The sequence below is a fragment of the Vulpes vulpes genome, chromosome 6, assembly GCF_048418805.1.
Source record: "Vulpes vulpes isolate BD-2025 chromosome 6, VulVul3, whole genome shotgun sequence".
NCBI lineage: Eukaryota > Metazoa > Chordata > Mammalia > Carnivora > Canidae > Vulpes > Vulpes vulpes.
In genome coordinates, this window is record NC_132785.1 from 112699590 (window position 1) to 112720766 (window position 21177).

At 36.7% G+C, this 21177-nt stretch overlaps 1 protein-coding gene across 50 annotated transcripts in view; it reads left to right on the forward strand.

The window, feature by feature from the left end:
• NRXN3 (neurexin 3) overlaps positions 1-21177 on the forward strand; it is a 1525926-nt gene that overhangs the window by 1371478 nt on the left and 133271 nt on the right. For 30 of the 50 annotated variants that reach the window (XM_072762116.1, XM_072762122.1, XM_072762137.1 and 27 more), the window contains 2 exons: positions 5591-5680; positions 10895-11202. In XM_072762116.1, the coding sequence (XP_072618217.1) occupies positions 5591-5680; positions 10895-11202 (398 nt within the window). The remainder of the gene's footprint in view (positions 1-5590; positions 5681-10894; positions 11203-21177) is intronic. The other 20 variants (XM_072762119.1, XM_072762154.1, XM_072762155.1 and 17 more) reach the window with 1 other exon arrangement.

Here is a 21177-nt window from a genome sequence, read left to right on the forward strand (position 1 = left end):
TTCATTTTTTTAGACAAGTGAAGAAAACTCTGAGACTCATCTAGATTAATCCAGTTGTTCAAGTTCACAGAAGTGGTAAATGTCTGAGATAGGATTTCATCCAAAGCCTAACCACAGCCATTGTTCTTTTTACTCATGTTTGAGCCATCTTTGTTTCAACAGCTTAACTCCTGTAGCCTAGAAACTGTGGATCGATACAATGACTTTGATATAAGAAGGAAATTATATGCCTTTCCACATATGTTTTTCATTTCTGAATGTATCTATGAGACAGTGTGCTTCACTGGCCAACTCAGGTATGCCTGAGTGACCCACACTATGTTCCAGGAGCAAACATCTCATCACTTGGGAAAGGTGGTTCCCTGGGCTCACAGAACCATCGAAGTGAGTCTGAAGAAGCTTGCTTACTTAATAATGCCCTTGTGCTCTGGGTCTATTAATTCACTTCCCCCAACTGATCAGTTTCCTGCTCTAAGATATTAATTTCTTTACCTTGTCACATGAAAGGATCAAGGCTCATAACATGAATAGTTATTTTTCCTTCAACCCCAAAGGTGTATTTGAGGATTAATGAGATGATGCTTATAATTGCACTTTGAGCTCTTTGGCTGAACCGCCTTTATATATACCAGGTGCTCATATTTTGTTGAGGTCTATCCATCACTTACAAGTGGCCAAACATTCTAGATGTCTTTTGGGTAACACAACAGCCCCTCTCTGACTCTGGGAGAGTTTGTCTGGGTCAACATCAAGAACAAGACCAGAGCCGAGCTTAGAGAATTTCACCAGTTCCTTTTCTTTAGTGTCTTACATTTGCTTTGAAACTCACAAAGTGTTCTTTGGGGAGAGAGACACTGTAAGAACCTCTGAAATGCCCTATTGCTTGAGCCTACCCACATCGATTTTCTTTTGCCTCTGGCTCTAATACATAGTATTCATTCTTTGACTGTTCATTAGACCCATAGTCTCATTTTTTAATGTCAACAAAGCAATAAAGAAAACTTTTTTTCTTTTATTCTAGGACTCAAAACAAAATGTAAAAAGTACCTCTGGCATTAATTTCGCACAGATGAAGTTGTTACTGTATTCCTATTAGCATGTCCATGTGCTTGACAACATTTCAGATGGTATTTATAGGCTACCTGCAAGAAAGCATTTTCTGCCAGCCTGATGCAAATTGCCAGAACCTTTAAGACACTCTTCCTCAACTTAACAGCAGTATATCATCATTACCTGTGGCTAGACCAAGAAATCGCATCTGTCAATGCCTGGATTGCTCTTTTACTTTCAGTGGTTTTAGAAACCCACTTTGTTTTGGAAATGGGGTTAGCTAAGTATATTTTAGAAGACTCAGAAATATAAAAAGCAACAGCTAGGAGATTTCAGAGATATTTAGGATGTTTCATTTTCTATAGCTCGTTGATCTTTGGAAGATAACCTTTGTGGGTCCAAATGGAATATGGCCATGTTTTGAATGGAGGCCTGGTAAAGTTCTGAGACCATGGAAGTACACCCTGGAATCATTGTGGTTCCTTTAGATCATGAGGAAGGAACAGAATCGTATTAATAATAATTCTTAAAACGTGAATGTTTTTCATATCCCAGGTTTTGTTTATTCTCTACTTCTTATTATACTACACCAAGTCCTATGGTGAATTGAGAAATGGGGAAACTGAGGCTAAGTCACTTGCCTGAGGTCACACAGCTATTAAATGCTAATGCTAGAGCCTGAAGCCAAATTTGTCTCCAAAGCCCATGATCCTAACTCCTGTGCTGTATTAATTATGGCTTAAAGAAAATAAGTGTAATAGCTAATGAATAGGATCTGTGTTTGGACCACTAGAGTATAATAATAGAGGTGTCATAAAAGTCATTTTCTGTGCTACATGAAAATTCTCTCTATTGTTCCATTCTCTAATTTAAAGAATATTTATTCCTTTGGGGCTGGCAACAAATTTCAAGTTTACTCCTTTGGAACTGCAAAGAGAGACCGATGTTTTGGGAAACTGTTGAAGGGTCAATTTGCTTTCTTTGTCTTCCTAACTCTGTTCTCTCTCTCTCTTTTTTTTTTTATCCTAAATGGATTCACTCAAATGTAGAAAACATGAGGTGTTTCCAAATAGAGGTTGGAGCTCTGTGTGAACCAGTTGGGCCTTAAAAATTTCACCTCAGAGTATTCTTCTCTTCACAATATTATAATTCAACAGTGCATATTAGATGTGTCTCCAAGGAGTTGAAATACTTGATAATAGAACCAATGATACAAATGCAAATGAATGTAGGAGGCCAATGGCATTTAAAAAAACTCAATTTCTGATAAAAAAAAAAGTGGATGGGGATATACATGCACACACACACATTTTTAATTTTAAACAGAACAAAATGTGACTAATTTTCTTTCTAAAACTCAGTTCTATGTAGGTGAGTGTCAGACCCATATAAGTAATTTAAGAACTGTCTATTTGAAGATCTCATGGTGCAATTTATAGATTTCTCAGTGTGTTTGAGAAATGTGGTCATTACATTTTCTTGGTCTAATTAGTAACACACATATGCCTCTTTTTAGTGACATTATGACATTACTATTCATAAGACCATTCTTTCTTGAGGACGTCTTCACTTCTGTTGAAGAACTGATTTCACACTTTGTTTAAACTTTCATACTGGTTGCTATATGAAATGTATAACTGAATGTCATTAAGGATTTAATATGAATGTATGTGAATTTTACAAAGTTTGCTCAGCTTTCAGGTAGTCCCTGTGTATGAATTATTATGTTTAGAAGGTTGTTTACTCTTCAGTCAGTCTAGCAAATGGGGCCTGGGGCAAATGAACTCATTCTCATGCACATGTTTCTAAAAAAAGTTCTTACTAATGTTTGAGATAAATTAAAATAAAAACCAACAAGAACATGAAAAGAGACTAAGAACAATGTTAATGTGGCAATTTAAACCAATTTGGTTTTCCAAATGACCATCCATCTTTCACAACTTTTAACAGTATGCAAGATCACTATCATTAGTGCCAGATGCTATGAATCTGATGTGGAAAACTTAAAACTTTTTTCTAAATGTCTTTAAAGCTGAGATGGAGAAGAATGACTCTCTCTCTTTCACTTTCCAATGGGTCTAAGGTTGAATCATGGCTATGCTGTTCTCCCAACATATTACTTATTGATTATCCAACATACTTTACTCTTTTTCTAGCCTGTATCATGCCTCAAAATGATTTTTCTATGGAGATTTAGGTTTGAAAGAGAGTGTATGGAGAGGGGATGCTTAGGAGGACAAAGAGCCCCCCTATGTATTTTGGAGGAAGTAAATCATTGTACCTTCTTATTTAGTTATTTCAGTGTATATAAAACACTGGAAGTTGGAAATTTTAGATACTTTTGATTTTTCCTGCATGTCTCCAAGAATATTTACCTTTACATTTGCTCTTGACTTCACTAATCTATTCCACAGTGAGTGGAGTGCAGGGTATCACTATATTTAATGTTGTAGCCAACAACAGTAACAGAAAACCCAAAGTAATAGAATATATTTAAGGTGAATCTGGCACAACCCATTTGCCATTTTTCAGTATAATACTTTAGTGTAACTAAAACTTGGGAGGGGTCAAAACTTATGAAGATGAATGACATCCTTTGTGTTACCTGTCTTCTTTAGGGTAAGATTAAGAGGAAGAGATATAGGTTCTTTTCAGTGCATGCTCCTTTTCTCTGAAGACAAGTGAAAATTTACCCAACTTCATTTTGGATTATTAGAATTCTTAATACCCAGATCTACCAGGGAGGATTATTATAATAATCTCTAATTGGTAACTATGTTAACAGATAAATTAACATCTTTTGCCATGGACTTATTGTATGACCAAGAAGTTGCCTTTCTGCTTTTTTCTCCTTGCCTACATCTTCTCCCTCCACCTTTTTTTTTTCTATGAGAAATAATACTCCATTTATTGGATCTATCCTTTTATATGTTAATATGTTTTATCCCAGCCACATAAGACCCCATTATGTAGGCTAGAAACAGACCCAGTGTTGTCTCTTTCATGAGCTTTGTTTTTGTTGTTACTGTTTTTGTTATTTTTTTATTCCTTGGGAATGAGAATGTGTCAGCTTCTTAAAATCATTTGTTCATAGCAGAAATGAATGAGGAATCTTGGAAACATCTCCCAGCATGGCCACTCTTTTCCATGTTACACCTCATGGAAAGCAGGTACCAGTTTAGTCACACGTGGAATCTTTTCTGTGAATAATAACCCCTATAGGAAGGTGGCCTTAAGATTCAAATGCCATGATCACCTTCTACTCACTTGGCCTGATGCTGTATTTAATCCTCACATTCTTTCTGGCTTTTAGACTTCTTTGAAAATGATTTCCAAGATACCTGTTTTGAGATTTTCATTTCGTTTTTTAATGTTGGTAATTTGGAATGAGATTCCCTGAGTCCCAACATAGGTCCATAAGCTAAAAGTCATGAATTAGAATTCGCTAGTTTTTGCTTGATCACTATGAGGTTGGTTGATGAGGCAGAGCAGTTCCCAAAGTATGGCTTCATTATTTTGTGATTCGAAGCATATTCATTAGGGGTATATCTCCACAATACCACTCTCCAAGTCTGTCCTAATTAGACAAACCATTCAGGGATAGTAACAACAGTTACAAAAGGAATAAGGGGGCATAGTAGCAGTTAAAGGATTTATGTTTGAGGCTTGAAACTAATTAGATATTTCATGCTTAGAGGAAGTATCCCAAATAGGCTTTTTGAATAGATTACTGTTCAGAAAGGACCTCTCATAGAAAGGTAAGAGAGAGAGAGAGAGAGACTAGATAACCATATACAGCTTGCATCTATTAGTAATAAAATATAGATGCTTAAAAGTCTGCTAATACTCCATCACTATATTTATAGCCACTTTGGTTTACAAATATTTACTTTGGGTTTTCTTCTTTTAAAATATAGTACAAAAAAATTAAAATATGGTACAAGTCTTAAATAGATATAAAGAACCATCTATAATACTCCATCTATTTAACATACGATGCCAGGGTCTCCTTTATGGAATAAGAAGTCTCCCTTGGCCATCAAGGCTTAATTATCTTTTTCCCTTCACCAGAAGATAAAGCAGTTATAAACACTTGAGCGGAGAATAAGGAAGTACATGACCCCATACTTCTGATATGATATAGTACTGTAAGAGTAGATCTTGCATGACTGAGACCCTGAGAGTCCCCTACCATGGACTAGTCAATGAACTACTCACAAACCAAGAAATTCCTTGTGCCTCCATTGGCCCAATATGATAAAGAAGGGTAATGGTAAACCCATTTCGATAAATGGCCAAAAATCTCACTGATTCCCATCTCATGCCACATTTCCAAAATGTGATGGAGCACTGCATAGCTAAGACTAGCCTGACCTCAAACATGTCAACCAAGGGCAGAGTGACTTCGACTCCACCTCTACTAAAGATAAATTGATATCTATTTCTAAAAACTTCATAAACAAACCAAAAACCTAGGATGTTTTTTAATGACGTATTGACTTTTCAGATTGTTTTTTAAGCTGTTTTTTAAACTTTAAAGGCAACACTGATAATGAACGCTTCCAAATGGTAAAACAGAAAATCCCCTTCAAATATAACCGGCCCGTAGAGGAGTGGCTGCAGGAAAAAGGTAACCGTCGTTAAAACTTTCATTTTAAAATCATTTGATTCTAAACCCTCATTTTTAAAGCCTGCAAATAAATGTTCCTTAAATGATAATCGCCTGCTGCATAAATGACTGTTTTAATTTTCATTATAATTTGTGTCAGCTTCCACCTGCCATATGTTGATAAATCATGCTATAATACATTGCCATTAAAATACAGTTAAAGGGACTAACATCTAGCTTGCTATCAGCGTGACAACCACAAACAAGAAATTCCAGGAACCTCTAAAAAAGAAATGTATTATGGCAATTTAACCACTGCATGACATTATTTGTTAATTTGTTTTAAATTACCTCTTATACCAAAGCTTTCTAAAGAAATTTCAAAAGTACTCTTTAAACTTACATCTTGAGGCTGTTTTGGCTTTACTCTCTAGCATGGATAACAAAAAAAAAATCATCATCAGATCGACTCTTGTAACTTAAACTGCTTAAGACAAATGTTATAAGGGGAGCAGTGTTTTCTAACATTTGTTTTTAAATGAAGAAAGTATGAGAAAGATGAATTTTGCCTTTAGATTCAAACTTACAGAGGCAAAAGTATTTCATAAGAGGTTAATTGTGTCCTAGTTGCTGACTGAAACTAAAAAAAAAAAAAAAAAGAAGAAGAAGAAGCTTATTTTACACTTTGGTTGTATAATACCATTATGTGTTTGATATTTATGCAACAAAAGTGGAAGTAGCTAAGACAATGAGTTGGAAAAGAAAGGCTCATGAAAGGCAAAACAGCAGTTCTATTTCCTGAAGAAAACAACCACTTTGTTAATAAAAGAGGGCAGCGGTTATACCTGATGTTAGAATTTTCTGTGTGGCTTCTGTTTGTTAGGATGTAAACTATTACCTTTCAATGAAGAGAATGCTCTGTTTCCGGAAACTATTTATTCCCTTCTTTCCTGAGCCAGTGTAAGCTACTCTTGTCTCAAGACCTTCAGTGAGTTCTTAAAATTTATAGAGATTTGATTGAGTTATACATAAAAAGTAATTGAATATATTAATATGCAACTTAAGCAAACTTAATTACAGTTTTAAGTTGGGTGACAACATTTAGACCCTAAAACACGGAAAATCCTCACTAAGTCTTAACTGTTTGCCCTGTTTTTAACGTATGTGGTCTAATTAAAAATAAATTAAGAATAACTCTAAAAAGCAAATAATTTTGTTTAGTAATCACCAGCTCATAAAGTCCCTTTAACATTAAAGACTATGATTGCCTCACTTTTTAAAAAGGAGAAGAAAACTAGATGCATGTCTGAGTCTCATGTGCCTGAGAGAACTTTTTTTTCTTTCGATTTTATGTTAATAATATTTTCTTTTACTCCATCGCCTTTTGAAGTCTAAGTTTAAGAGCATGCCAGGCGTTTTCATTTGTATAAACCATTATAAAGTTATGAGTAGGCTTTTAGTTTTCCTTCTGATAGCATTGTTATTAGTTGGCTTTCATATAGAAGGACACTTTCAAATAGATGACAAATCGAAGGGGAAGGGTGGTTCAGGTGGGAATGGAGGGTGGCTTGCTAGTTTCTTAACCAAATATGTATGTATTTATATATGCACATAATATTGAAAATGATTATTTGCAAACTTGGAGGTTCTTTCTTCTACATTATTTTAACTGAAATTACTTTTTTTTTTATGCATTGGGTGAGTAACATCTATTCATTCTATTGCTTTACCCCTTCCTCTGTCTAGCTAACCTTCTCTTCAAAAGGAGTAGAAAATATATACCAAAAGACCTTGTAAAGACAATGAGTAAAAGAGGGTAAAGATGGAAGGATGAATAGGCAGACGTATCAGGAAGTACTTGGAATGCCTCTTTGGAGTTATTTCTGTCATTGGAGAAGAGATCTGGGTCACAGCATTCCTGAGTCTGTTTTCTGGCTCTGTCTACTATTGACTGATACTTTCTGACCTTAGACAATCCACTTAACCTCTTTATATCTCAGATTTCCCATCTAAGGAGAGGAGAAATAATACTGCCTATTCCCCAAGGGTGTTCTGAGGTTTAATTAATTAGTCTTTGTGTAACACTGACTGGAGACGTGCAAAGATTTAATTTAAGCAGTATGTGAACTTGATATCCAAATGAGGTAACAAAAATGACTTCCAAGAAGGTGGGCACCCAAAGCAAAACAAAAAGAAACCTGCTATAAGCCCTGTACTAGTGTAACCAAATTTAGTATTGTGAATGATAGAACAATTCTTAGTTGGGGATATAGATATCATAATTGCTTATTGTAAGACACATGATTGATCATAATGAATGACAATAATGAGATCTAACATTGATTTTGAGAAATCTTGAGCAAATGATAAAACTTGCTCCGGTCAGTCCCTTCTAATAACCCTTCATAGGGAAAGGGTAGTGATGACTGGTTCTGAGTTATTCATTTACTCCTCCTTGGCTGAGAGAGGTAAATTGATCAGAGGAAAAACTGGCAGGAGACTGAGTTTCCCATTATTACTTTAGTGACTGTCAGCTTTACTCTGAACTACCTAATCCAAGGTACAAAGGGCTAGGAAAGCATCTTGAAACAGAAGAAAAACAGATCTAGCCAGAAACAGACCATAAAACAGACAAGCAAACAAAAAATCCAAACACTTCCTATGGCATGATGAAAAATGGAAGGATAGACAACCTCTTTCCCTATTTCACCCCACGAGCGTTTTGTTCTCAAGAAACAGTTAGATCTCTCTGGGAATGCAGCAATAGCCAATCATGGAACAGTGGCTTCGTCTGTGGAAACATGCCTTGCCCTTCTCTATGAATGGGTTAGTCTTGAACAAAGAAAGACCATTTTATGCAGTATACTATGGCAACTGGAATAAAGGAGATCCATTGTTTCCAGCCAATGTAATTCAATTTTGCATTTCAGTCCTCCCAGACCCTCTTTTTATTTGTAATAATTGGCAGAATAATATCACTAGAAAAATAAGGTGAGGATCATTACAGGTGTGAAGTACTTTCAGAAATATAAAATTTCTTGCCTATCACTAGCTATCCCTATTCACTGATCATCCATGCTAGAGCATATACCAAAAAGGAGATGAATAAATATTATGGTTGGCCAACAGTTGTGTGAATAGAAAGGATAGCTTAACATTAGGTCTATTTGGTGTAAGCTACTGAATTGAGTCCTAGAGATCTCCTTTTGGGCAGCTCCTCTTTATTATGTTAAGTTGCCCACAAAAGCCTATGCAAGGGTGAAGGTGTATTTATTCTCTTCCATCATGGCATTTCTTTTGCAGTAAGCTTAGACCCCCTCAAAAAAGCTATTGTCAAAGAAATGATAGTAGAGAGAGTTGAATTCCAACCCATTATCCAGTGTTATTGTGCATTGAACATTTTGCTGCGTCTTGTGTGAGAAATGAGAGGCCATAGGGCAGGCGATGTTGCATGTGCACAGGGCACTGAAGGAATTGGTAGGAAAATAATAGAAATCTATTAGATCTATTTTGAATTTCCCTTAGGATCTGAACAATTCTGTTATAAAATCCAACAGATTCCATTTTCATGTTCCAAATATTTTTAGAGAGTGCAGATAATTTTCACTATAACAAAATTCTTTGTTCTATTCTGTATACAGCAGTATTTAACACTTTCAGAAAGGTATTATTTATAAATCATTCTTGACTAATATGCCCTTAAGAGTTGTTCCATGAGCAGAATTCACTCTTGCATAAAGAATTCCCTCTGAAAATATAGACTTTCCTTTTTTTGACTTTTCCATTTTATCCATTATTATACATTCAGAAGGCATTCCACGTTATATACTAGGAATTCAAGGATAGCTAATCATTGTATAGATTTTAAGACTGTGTATTAGTGGTAGAGGTCAAGAGCCCAAAAATTACAGTATGCCTCTATTCTTATTAGAGATAGGGGCGCAAAAACCTTAGTCTTTTAAAATTAGACTCCCTTTTAATAAGCAGGCAGAAATATTCCAGAACATCCCAGTCCTTTATAGCTAAAATAAATCAAGTGATTGGATTAAGAATGATTACTGATTTAAGTGAAGAAAAATTCAAAGAGGATATATTTAATTCCATTAATAAGTTTCTGCCCCTTTTCCATATGGAAAAGCGGAAGGAAATAATCCAAAGAAATAATAGCATAGAATGCCTTAGCCTTAAAAAGCTGCATAAGTTTTTCTGGGAAAGATCTAGCACTTAAGAGAGTCTTTTTTTAAGTAGAGGTAGTTGGTAAGAAGATAAATTGAGTTGCACTATTCTAGACTATTATGTCATGATTTCATTCTGATAGTTTTCTATTCACAGAAGCACAAATGGTTCCCCAAATGGGAACTCCAAATAAGTTAAACTACTGCTAGTCTTCAACACATTAACATACCTTTATACCATTTTAAGGAGTTTTTTGTGTTGCTCTTTTTCATTAATATCCATCCCCTCTTTTAAAATTCATTGATTTGGAATGACATTATTTTCTTTCCCCATCCCAGAAACATTATCAACACCTGCTTATTTCCCATGTTTTAGGGAAAGATAGAATTGTGTGACCATAATTCCATCCCTCCCCAAAAGAGGTAGGAAATTATCTGTTGTGTTGTTTATTAAACAGAGAGTATAGATAGAATATTATGTATCATGAAGATTTCTAGAAAATGAGGTGTTGGTGAGTAAACTTTTATTTCTGTAAGTATGCAGTGAATCCAAATCTTTTAATTGGAATTTAATTTAGTTTCAGTTAATTTAATTATCAGACTTTTTTTTTAATTCAGTGTCCTGAGTTACCTCACTGAGTTTTTGTTTGCCATATATAATTCTTTTAGTACCTGTTATATAACTTTGTAGATTAAAACTTAGTGCAGTTGGTATTTATCACTGTCATCACCTGATTTGGAGGTTCCATTCTGTCATTCACAACTACATACCTAAGAAGACTGCAATACTGTACATCATTGAACCAAGATTTCTCTTTCCTCACAATAATAAAATAGAGACTAAATTATTCAGCTTATCTAAGATATTCAGCTAGACAGTGGAAGAGATAAACATAGTGAAATGTTACTTGCTAATATTCATTGAATTTTTGTTATCCAGTTTTCTCCCCTTCAATTGCTCAAGGAAGCCTTTTTTGATACCTGGTCCATTCAGACTAGGTAAAGCAAAAAAAAAAATAACATATGGGAATAATAATATTTCCTCCACCCAACCCACTAGGCCGGCAGTTAACCATCTTCAACACCCAGGCGCAAATAGCCATCGGTGGAAAAGACAAAGGACGTCTCTTCCAAGGCCAGCTCTCTGGGCTCTATTATGATGGTTTGAAAGTACTGAACATGGCAGCTGAGAATAACCCTAATATTAAAATCAATGGAAGTGTCCGGCTGGTGGGAGAAGTCCCTTCAATCTTGGGAACAACACAGACGACCTCCATGCCACCAGAAATGTCTACTACTGTCATGGAAACCACCACTACAATGGCTACTACCACAACCCGCAAAAATCGCTCTACAGCAAGCATTCAGGTAAGCCTTTCTCCAACTCTTAATTGATTCTGCTTTTTTTTTTTTTTTGTCTTTGAGATGTTGCTATAATATCAGTGTTGCTATGTTGCTAAAGAGTCCGAATTACCATGTTTGTAGGGAAGATGCCTACAGATTTTCACAGTAATAAGATCTAGGAGTAGAGAGAGACAAATTAATTGCTAAAGAAGTTATAAAAGTTTTGTGTGCACTTATAGGGTATTATTCCTATCATATTTATTGCCAAAATGGTAAAGCTGTTATTCAAAATGAGCAATGGCTAACAATTTTGGTATGAAATACTCCTCCATTTATTTCATTATTTTTCTTTTCAGTAGTAGAAAGGGAAAAAGGGGAAAGGAAAATTTGTTATCATAGGAGAGACTATATCCTAGTTCAGTTCTATTCACATCCTCTTGATGGATTTGCTGAAACATGAATTGTTAAGTTTTAAGGCCAATAGGTAGCATTAAATCAAGGGCAATTGAAGCTAGAAGTTCAACTAATGCTTATAAAATGTAATCTTTGCTTTTGTTATTGAGTGTTGACCAATCACTTGTTATTTTTTTTATCTATTTTGTTTCTTCTATATTTGACCAAGATTCTATATGACAATAGATATTGTGAAGGTCTGAGTTTAGCTATGTAGGAAGTCTTTAGTTTTGTGGTAATGTTTTTTTTTTTTTTTTCACTTAAAAGTAATTATACCCAAGCTAAAGCTTAATGCTTTGCTGGCTCCCTTGGCATTTCATAAATCTAGTTAGTAGGGGATAGGAGGTTAATCGAGTTATTAGCCTTAAATGTCGTGGCATAAAATAAGACATTCCAATTGCTTGTGGGGGAAATTACCCTGAGCCTAGTTAGTGTTTATAGAAGATTCAGTAGATCAGTACTTGTCCTTTCTGTTTCTTAGTTTTAGGACATTATCCAGAAGCTCAATTGAGTCTTTGACATCACCCTCTCATTGATTTCAGTGGGCACTGTAAACATAAAGTCAATAATCAATTAAACCCCATATATGTTCTCATTATTCTGAATTAAGTTTATGCGAGTTAAGTAGAGGTAAAAGTGTTGTCTTCCGTTTCCCTTTTCTTTGGGTAGAAGTATCCAGGCAGCTCTTTACATGATTTCATGGGAACAATTCAAGGCTGTATGCACTGATGATGTTATCAGGCCAATTTTATGTATTTTAGAATGGCTACTAAGAATTGGGTTAGCATAGCAGTCTTATAGTTGTGTGTGCTGTTACATGTATACCTACGCACATGCTCAAAAAAGAAATGGCTTCTTCTCTACTGATATTAAAGCAATAACTCCTGACACTTCACTCTACTCACTGAAAAGAAGATAAAAGGCAATATATATTTCTATTATGACTCTCTATAGCTCAAGAGCAGATCTGTTTATGGTTGGTGAACGGATAGTTCTGTCTGCACAGGTCCTGGCAGACTTGTTCTGTTTCTGTCATAATACATTCCGCTAACTCTGTGGGAAGCAGAGGAACAAATGGCTTTTTCTTCATAGGAGTGGCTGGTCCTGTAGTCTTTTTCAAGGCCAAATTTTTACTGACCTCAGAAGGATTTAATGTTACATAGGGATTCAGGGACTAAACCATGGCAATTATAGGTTTTGGCTTTTCCTCCTGCAACAAATACACAAATAGGAGAACAGTGGGTGAGTCTTTCCAAAAGCTAAGAAAGCTAAACTTGCAGATAAGAGTAGGGTACAAGGTACAAAATCTTGCCAGTGATTATGACTCTGAACATCATAAAATCTATTGTCATTTTGGAAGATGTGGACAGCTGGAGCATACCCTCTCTAACTACCTCCTGTTAGAGTTTCTTTTTGTTTGCATCCAGTGATAATTAGATTTCATCTACATATCTTTCCTTTTCCTTCTACCATGGCCATAAAGATGAGTTATATATCTGTTGACATTCTTGTTGTTAAGGATGTGTAAATGCAAATTCTTAGAGAAAAGACAACAGGCTAGTAGAATTGTACTAGAGTGGGATGAGGGATAAAAAAGCTCCAAATTCTTTGTAAAGATTAGCTAGAAGAAATAACTTTATGCCAAGAATTTTGGACTTTTTTGTTCTTGCCAACTAGCCATAAGAACTTTGCTTATGTGATGATCACAGAGTGTTAGATGTAAGTGATGAGTCACTAAATTCTAGTCCTGAAACTAATATTACATTGTATATTAACTAACTGGAACCTAAATAAAAACTTGAACCTAAAAAAAATAAAATAAAATAAAAATAAATAAATAAAAAACTTTGTCCTGGGCTCCATAAAAACTCAGTAGCCTGCCTTGTCTCCAAACTTTTTCTGACCTCAAGTACAAATTACACCAAGCCTGTGTTAGAACTGGGGACCTTAGATTTAGAACAATTCCCAGACTCTGAAGACTTTGGATGAGGAAGGTCAGTCTCACAAGTTCTTATGTATCCTTGTGTGACCCAGCTAATTTTCTTGAGTGAACTGGGCTCATGAAAATTTGATCTGTGGGAAAAAAGAAGTGGGGAAGACTGGATTTCATGTTCACCAGGCCAATTATGTGTGAAATCTTACAACCTTTTCCAGATGATACTCTGTTCTGTCTTCCTTTGCTTTGATTGCCTTGATAGACCAGGAGACTCTTCCAGTAGAAATAAAATTAGCATTAAAAACTTGGTGTAAAACCCTCTGGTTATACAACAATCTACTGGTTCCTTCTTTAAGCATAAGCTAAGAAAACATCATTTGAGCAATTCACTTCTGATTGACTTTGGTTTGTGTTGATTTCAGATCAAAGGAAAACTGCCAAGCCCTTTCAGTGTTGCTCTTACCTGTGTGTGAACATAAACAGTTTTCGAGTTGATATGCTCTAGCCTCCTGAAAATAACCACTACTTTGATCTTTCTGGAACTCTAGTTTGTTACAGAACTGCTTGTGTATCACATGGACTGTGTTAAATTATAGCTATGGTACCCAAATATCAGGTCTTTACCCTATATTAAGAAGAGTGTGTCTAAGGGTGCCTGGGTGGCTCAGTCATTTAAGCATCTGACTCTCTGTTTCAGTTCACATCATGATCTCAGGGTCCTGAGAGCAAGCCCTGCATCAGGCTCCCCACTTAGCAGGGAGTCTGATTCCCCTCTCTTTCCCTCTACCCCTCCCTCCACTCCTGCACACTGTCTCTCTAAAATAAATAAGTAAATCTTTAACAAAAGAAGAAGGAGAAGGAAAGGAGGAGGAGGAGGAAGAGCAGGAGGAAGAGGAGTGTGTTTAGGTCCTCCCTGGAATATTAAAAAAAAAAAGTTAAGATTGAGAAAGCAGGGGGATGCATTGAGAAGGCAGGTGAGTACACTGAGAAAGCAGGTGAGTGAATGATGGTATTCAAGTAAGAGTAGGTGCTCACTGAATATTTATTGAGTAAATTGGAAAACAAAATAGGCTTTACTACATACCTTATCATCATTTAACAACCAGAAGTGGCATGGCTTACATTTTTCCCTCTAGAATGATCAGTGTGTTTTGGACAATTTTAATTTTTCTTCAGTGGTAAGGCCATAGCAGTGATTAAATGCATGTATTTGGAGTCAGGCTGCCCGGGTTTAAAATGTAGATCTTCTTCATATTAGTTAAGTGACTCTGAGTCATATGTTGTGGCTAACTGTTGTTATGGAATGGATTTTCCCATAGTTTAGTGGCTTAAAATAGCAACTGTATCATCGGATCTCACAATTTTGTGGCTCAGAAATTTGGGCAGGGTTCAGCAAGGCAATTCTTCTGCCCAACATGGAGTTGACAGAGGTTGCTCAGTGGCTGCTCTGGTCTGGAGAATCTGGCTTCACTCACACACTTGTGTCTTGGTGGGTTAGCTAGAAACACTGGACTCAGCTGGGTGCATCGATCTCTATGTAGTTTTTAGTTCATGGAGGTTCAAGGGTCCTAGAGAAAGTTTTTCCAGGTTTCTAAGTTACAGGGAAAGGAAATATAAACCTCACTTCTTGATGGGAGGATAGCAAGAAGTTATAACTAACCTAAATCTACCACTTTGTATAATTATAGAGAGGGAAGGATACTAGTAGGCTACAGCTTATATTGTGGGATTGTTGTGAGGTTAACTGAGTTAATATATGTAAAACGCTTAAAACAGGTACATCTTGTAAAGTAAGATTAAATATGCTTTAACCTTATTATTTTATTCTATCCCCAACATTTGTTATGAAAGTCAGTATCCTCTCAAGCAAGGATCTACCTCAGAAAATAGGGCTGTTTCTACTAATAGTATCTGTAATTCAGACTGGGGGCTCAGAGCTTTTGGGGGGATAGAGATTTGAAGGAGAGTCGGGGTAGAATTTGGAGGCTGGAATCAGTACTGCAAACGAAAAGTTCCTAAGTTCTCAGGAATGAAATTCTCTGATAGCTCACTTCCCATCTTTATTTTTTTTTCTTTCATTTTAAACCAACCTGGAGTTTTATGGGCCTCAGAGACTATGTTCTTTATGAAATATATCTATCCACATGTTTTTAAGGTTACAAAGAGAAAAAAATCCAGGATCTTTGCCATGATGGAGCTTGATATTAGCAAGCAATATGAGGTAGTGACCTACAAATGGTTCCGGCATGGGGGAGAATGAGGGAGTTGTATGGAATGATTTGGCTGGATCTCATGAATGATGTGAGAATGGAACTGGGCCTTGTAGAATGAGTATAATTGGATACATGGTAAAGAGAAACAAATCTCAGGTTAGCTAAATGTCAGAAGCTAAGTTGTCAAACTCAGGGATGATAATTCCTGAGAGATAGCCAAGTCCAACAAGAACAAAGAATACATAGGAGAGATCTGTAAAAGGCAAGAGATCCAGATTCTGTGAACCTTGGCCCAAGACTCCCCTAATTTGGAGAGGACTAATGAGGAGAACTGCATTAGGTTCTCTGAACATCTTACTTCCAGGGATTGCCCCAGAAATTAAGCAGGCACTTCTATTACAACTGACCTCAGTGTCGGGGTTACTGATGGGTCAGCTTCTAAAATGGAAAAGTTCAACTCAGTCTATGTTCAAATTCCTTGGTCCCTATTCAGGAGAGAAGGCAAAAGTGAGAAATAAAAGTCTTTTTTAACTTGTAGTCCCCTGGACCAAAATGTCCCTTTGAGGCAGGAAAGGGTCAAAAGAGAAATAGTTCCAAAAATAATGTGTATTTTCTTAACTTCAGCCTCCAGACTGAATCGTTATCAGTAAAGAAAGAACTCTATGTGTTCTGTGCAAATCACCATTTGGAATCCTTTATAAGCTATTAACAGGATACTGATCATGACCCACTTTTTCTGTGCTGGGCATTGGTGAAGTCACCCTGACATTGGCCAGTGCTGCCTGGTACCAGAAAATCACAATGCTCAGCCAGATTGGAACTATCATGACAAACAGTAGAAATGAACGACTTGAGAGTTTCCTGAGATTTCATTCTTACCTCAAACTCATAAATTTGGCAGTTGAGCGTGAATCACTTTTAAAAATTCCAGGGGCGAGCCACTTTTTCAGGCTTTGTAACTGTACCTATATGGAAATTCCTCCTTCTGGTCTGCTCTCAGTTTTAGACCAGAGCTAGTAAAAAAAACTCACCTCAGCCTTGATATTGATGATTACAAAACAAAGAAAATCACTGATTAAAAACTTGATCCTTCATACAGCATTTTCCAGGTAGAGTTCTAGTATGGTGGAGGGAAAGGGGGTGCACTCTAGAGTCAGAATTCCTGGGCTGGATTCCAGGTTCTTCCAGTTCCTTAGCTGTATATCTCTTGGAGGTCAATTAGCCTCTCGAAGCACCAGTTTCATTATCTGTAAAATGAAGTACTTTTCCATGGTTGTAATAAATACAACATGCATAAAAAGCTACTAGGCCATGACCTACCCTATAAGTTTTCACTAAATCCTAGATACTAGGAAACAACTTCAAACCAAGAGGCTCTCCCAGAACTCACAGATCCTCAAAAAGTTTACACTTCTGTATGACTGGATAAGCATATTAACCTTAAAAATAAAACTCCGTTATTTTACCAGCAAAAATGGGTTAATTTGCAACTGATAGAGAATTACAATTTGAGAGCAAGCTACAGCGAAACCATAGGCAAGTCTGGAGTACAAAGGAGAGGATGGCTGTTTTATAGAGGAAAGGAGGTAGTTGGGAAGGGTGTTATGAAAAGTTAATGTATTGGAATAAACTGGAAGTTGAAAGTGCAGTGGCTTTTCATTGGCTGAGTTGTGGCAGTCTCTCATTGACTAGACTATTCCAAGTGAAGGAGAAAATCTTTCTTCTTCCTGCTGATAAAGTCATCTATAGTAGTATCAACTTACAAGGTCCTTCTTTTTCTGCTGGCTCTGCAAGAGTGGTGGGGCATGGTCTCCCTGTTCCATTTTAAACAAAATTTCCTTTTTTAATTCTCCCAAGCAAAAAAAAAAAAAAATTCTCCCAAGCACAGGAAGAACAATTTTGTCTACACCCACACAACCCCATAATCACCCAGGATTCCTCTGAGGGCCCCAGATTGAACCAGAGCCCTAAACTCATCAATTAGAAGACATTTTTGTGGGAAACTCTCTCATTTTCTGAAGTGAGATTTGGCGTTGCTGAATGGTTATTACATACAAAACGATCTATTAAGGTAAAGTGTATGAAATTGCCATTTTTTAGACTGTAATGCTCAAATATCAGGAATTTCATATGGTTTAACAGAACACGTAACCCACACATTTACAGTCTGTTGTTACCAATGGCATTTTGAGACTGGATAGAACACCAAATTTTCTCACAGTTCTTTGAATAATCAAACTGTCTTAGATTGGAATACAAGATAAATCTATCTACCTCATCCAAAATACCATGTTTGAACAGGAGGTAGATCATGTTGTATCAGGAATGGTTGTACTTACCCAAGAAATCATCCCCCTGGGCCCCTCCACCTTTTCATTGCTGCCACCAGCTTGATAGAAGTGAGACAAGGAGTCCACACAGTGAGGAAAAAAAAAAAAGCCCTCACTTTTACCACTAGACAACAGAACCTCCAGGGGAAGTTTATTTTTAGGATCAGGGCTCAACTAATATTGATTAACAGCCTTACATAATGTGCAGCTCCAGGGCTCGTTCCTTTCCTGCCAAACCTTATAACAGGAGAAGGCACTGAAGATTTGTCAGTCTAATTAGACTTTAGCTGCCAGCCAAGAAACATCTTCTGTCTCCTCCTTCCTTACCCTCATACAGGTACTTTCTTTTCCCCTCTCAGAGAATAATTTGGAGGGAAGGAAATTGGACTCTAATTTTGTCGTTAGCTAGTAAGACTCCAGTGACATTTTCTCTCAGGAACTATATCGTTTTCATGGAAAAGAGAGAGAGAGAGAGAGAGAGAGAGAAAGCAAGCTTAATGGGTTTACCTACCTTTTAAATACCCCTGTGTTGGTAGTACAAATAGTCCAGGGAAGAGAACATAGTGTCGCTTCTTTTGGTCTCCTCCTTAATACTTTAATTCTAGTGGATGGGATCAGCACTTCCCCCAAACTGAGATTAGTCCCTTAAAGGGTCCCCTGAGGAGGTCCTCATCTGCAAATAAAGATGAAGTCTGCACATTGCTACAAGTTGTTGAGATGCCCTTCTAATTACATTGTAATATTTATAGGATAGAATGTCCATCAGAACTGCTGATGAAGTGCTGGAACTTATTTTGAGCCATCTGAACAGCTGGGAGAGAAGTGGGGTTCAGCTCTTGGCTACTCACTGTGGAGGTCTGCAAATTCTCAAGCTCCAGGTGGTTTTACCAATCACCTGACCTATTACTTGGCCAAGTCAGAATCCTTACTGTGTGATATATGCATCACCTCCTTGCTCTCTCTCTCCATATTTCCTGCCACACTGCCCCAGGTACACAGGTCTTCTTGATATTCCTTGAACACAGGGCCCAGATAAAGGAAAGGCAAGTAAAGGTTGTGCAGTTGCAGAGTTGGATCTTGTCTGTATTTAAAATGTTATTTTGCTTATCACTGAATTTTTTTGCATTGATATTGACCTTGAAATATTCTAATAAGATATTATGTATCTTGAATAAATGATTTTGGGAGCACCCCTTAAATATGACACCTTGGACCCCTTAAATATGAAACCTTGTACACCTCATTATTGCTAAGTCTGCTTAAACATACCAAGCACATCTGTGTCTTTTCACAGGCTTCTTTTTTTTTTTTTTAAACTGGAAACTGCTCTTCCTAGCCATTTGCAAGACTCACTCCTTCACATCATCCAAATTCCTGCCCATATGGCACCTTAACAGAAAAGCCCTCCTTGCCCATCCTCTATAAAATAACACTCTCTACCACCCCCTGCTTTGTTGTCTGCCATAGCAGTTCTGTGTACCTTACATTGTATCGCATAATTATTTGTTTATTGCTTCTGCTTAATGGTATGTGAGTTCCCAGGTGGCAGGATCTTTGTCTCAGGCACTAACAGAGCTCCATAGTACAGAGTAAATCATTAGTATTGGTCAAAATATACAAATCTACAGGCACCTTCTCAGGGAGTACACATACCTCTTAATATTTACAGGCTGGATCTCACTGCCAAGCACCTTGTCCCCCACAGGTCCACTCTCTGATGAGGTTCACCAGTGGCGATGGTCATTAATAGTAGTTTTGCTGCTCTATTTTGCCTTAAGAATGGAATCCCAGGGGCATCTGGGTGGCTCAGTCAGTTAAGTGTCCAACTCTTGATTTCAGCTCAGATCATGAACTCAGGTTTGTGAGATTGAGCCCCTTGTTGAGCTCCGTGCTGAGCATGAAGCCTGCTTAAGATTCTCTTTCTATAAATGAATGAATGAATGAATGAATGAATGAATGAATACAAAAGAATAGAGAGTCCCAGAGACGTCCCTTTGTGTCTGGTGGGCAAGACTGTTCTTATTTACTTCTGGTCTTAAATTCTCTTTAGGACTTATTTGTTATAATAAAAACAAAGGCTGCTTCTAGTGCTTTGAGTTTTAAGAACACTTTTGCAAGTGTAACCCCTTTTCCCTCTCCAATTTCTTCTCCTTATTCCTTTTCCAAATTACTTATTTCTTAATTCTCCTAAAATCTATCCTTAAATATAGTCAAATAAAGATTATTTTTAATGACCCGCTGCTTCTATTCATTGGATAGAAAATTAACTAGAGGCTCATTTACCTGGTCATATGTGTATGGATAGGTTGGTGGGAATCTATCTCCTTTGCTACCTCTTTTTTTTTTTTTTTTTTTGTCTCATGGCTCAGTATGTTATATGAGCCCATTTATTCCTGGTCATGACCCTATGATTCAGCTGGCTCCATAGTTACCTGTCTTCATAATCTCTTGAAAGAACATTGATGGAAGATACTATGAGAAACCACTACATTGAGAGCAAGAACAGTTTCTATGCAGTTTGACTTTGAGTGCCTTAGTAATGTTGGTTGAAGAAAAGAAAAAATGTGTTAAATGAATGAATGCTTATCTGTAAAGAGAAGATGCAGAGAAAGGGGCCAATATTATTTGGCAAAGACAGCTGTAAGGAAGCAGAGTGTGGTAGGAAGGAAAGAGTGCATTAAAGCAGGCATTAGGAGACTTCATTCATGGATAAAGGAGTGGTTAAAACCAAGACTTCATTTACCAGATGTGGGATTTTGACTGTATTGCTTTACACAGCATAGTTACATCATTTGAAATACAGAGATTATAACACCAACTTTATGGTGAGGATAACATAAATCAAGGGCTTAAATTGGTGCAACTTAATAAAAAATTGATGATATTGTTTAATTGAGATTCTAACACAGGTCTCCTTAGCATCTACATTTTATTTTTTCTTCTGTTATTAATGAACCATTTGGCCTAGTACATGGCAACTAGCACCCTTAGGTTTCCACTCTCTCCTTGTCTAACAAGCGTAAGGGTAGATTCACATTTTTTTAAAATGTCTTCAGCCATGTCTAAT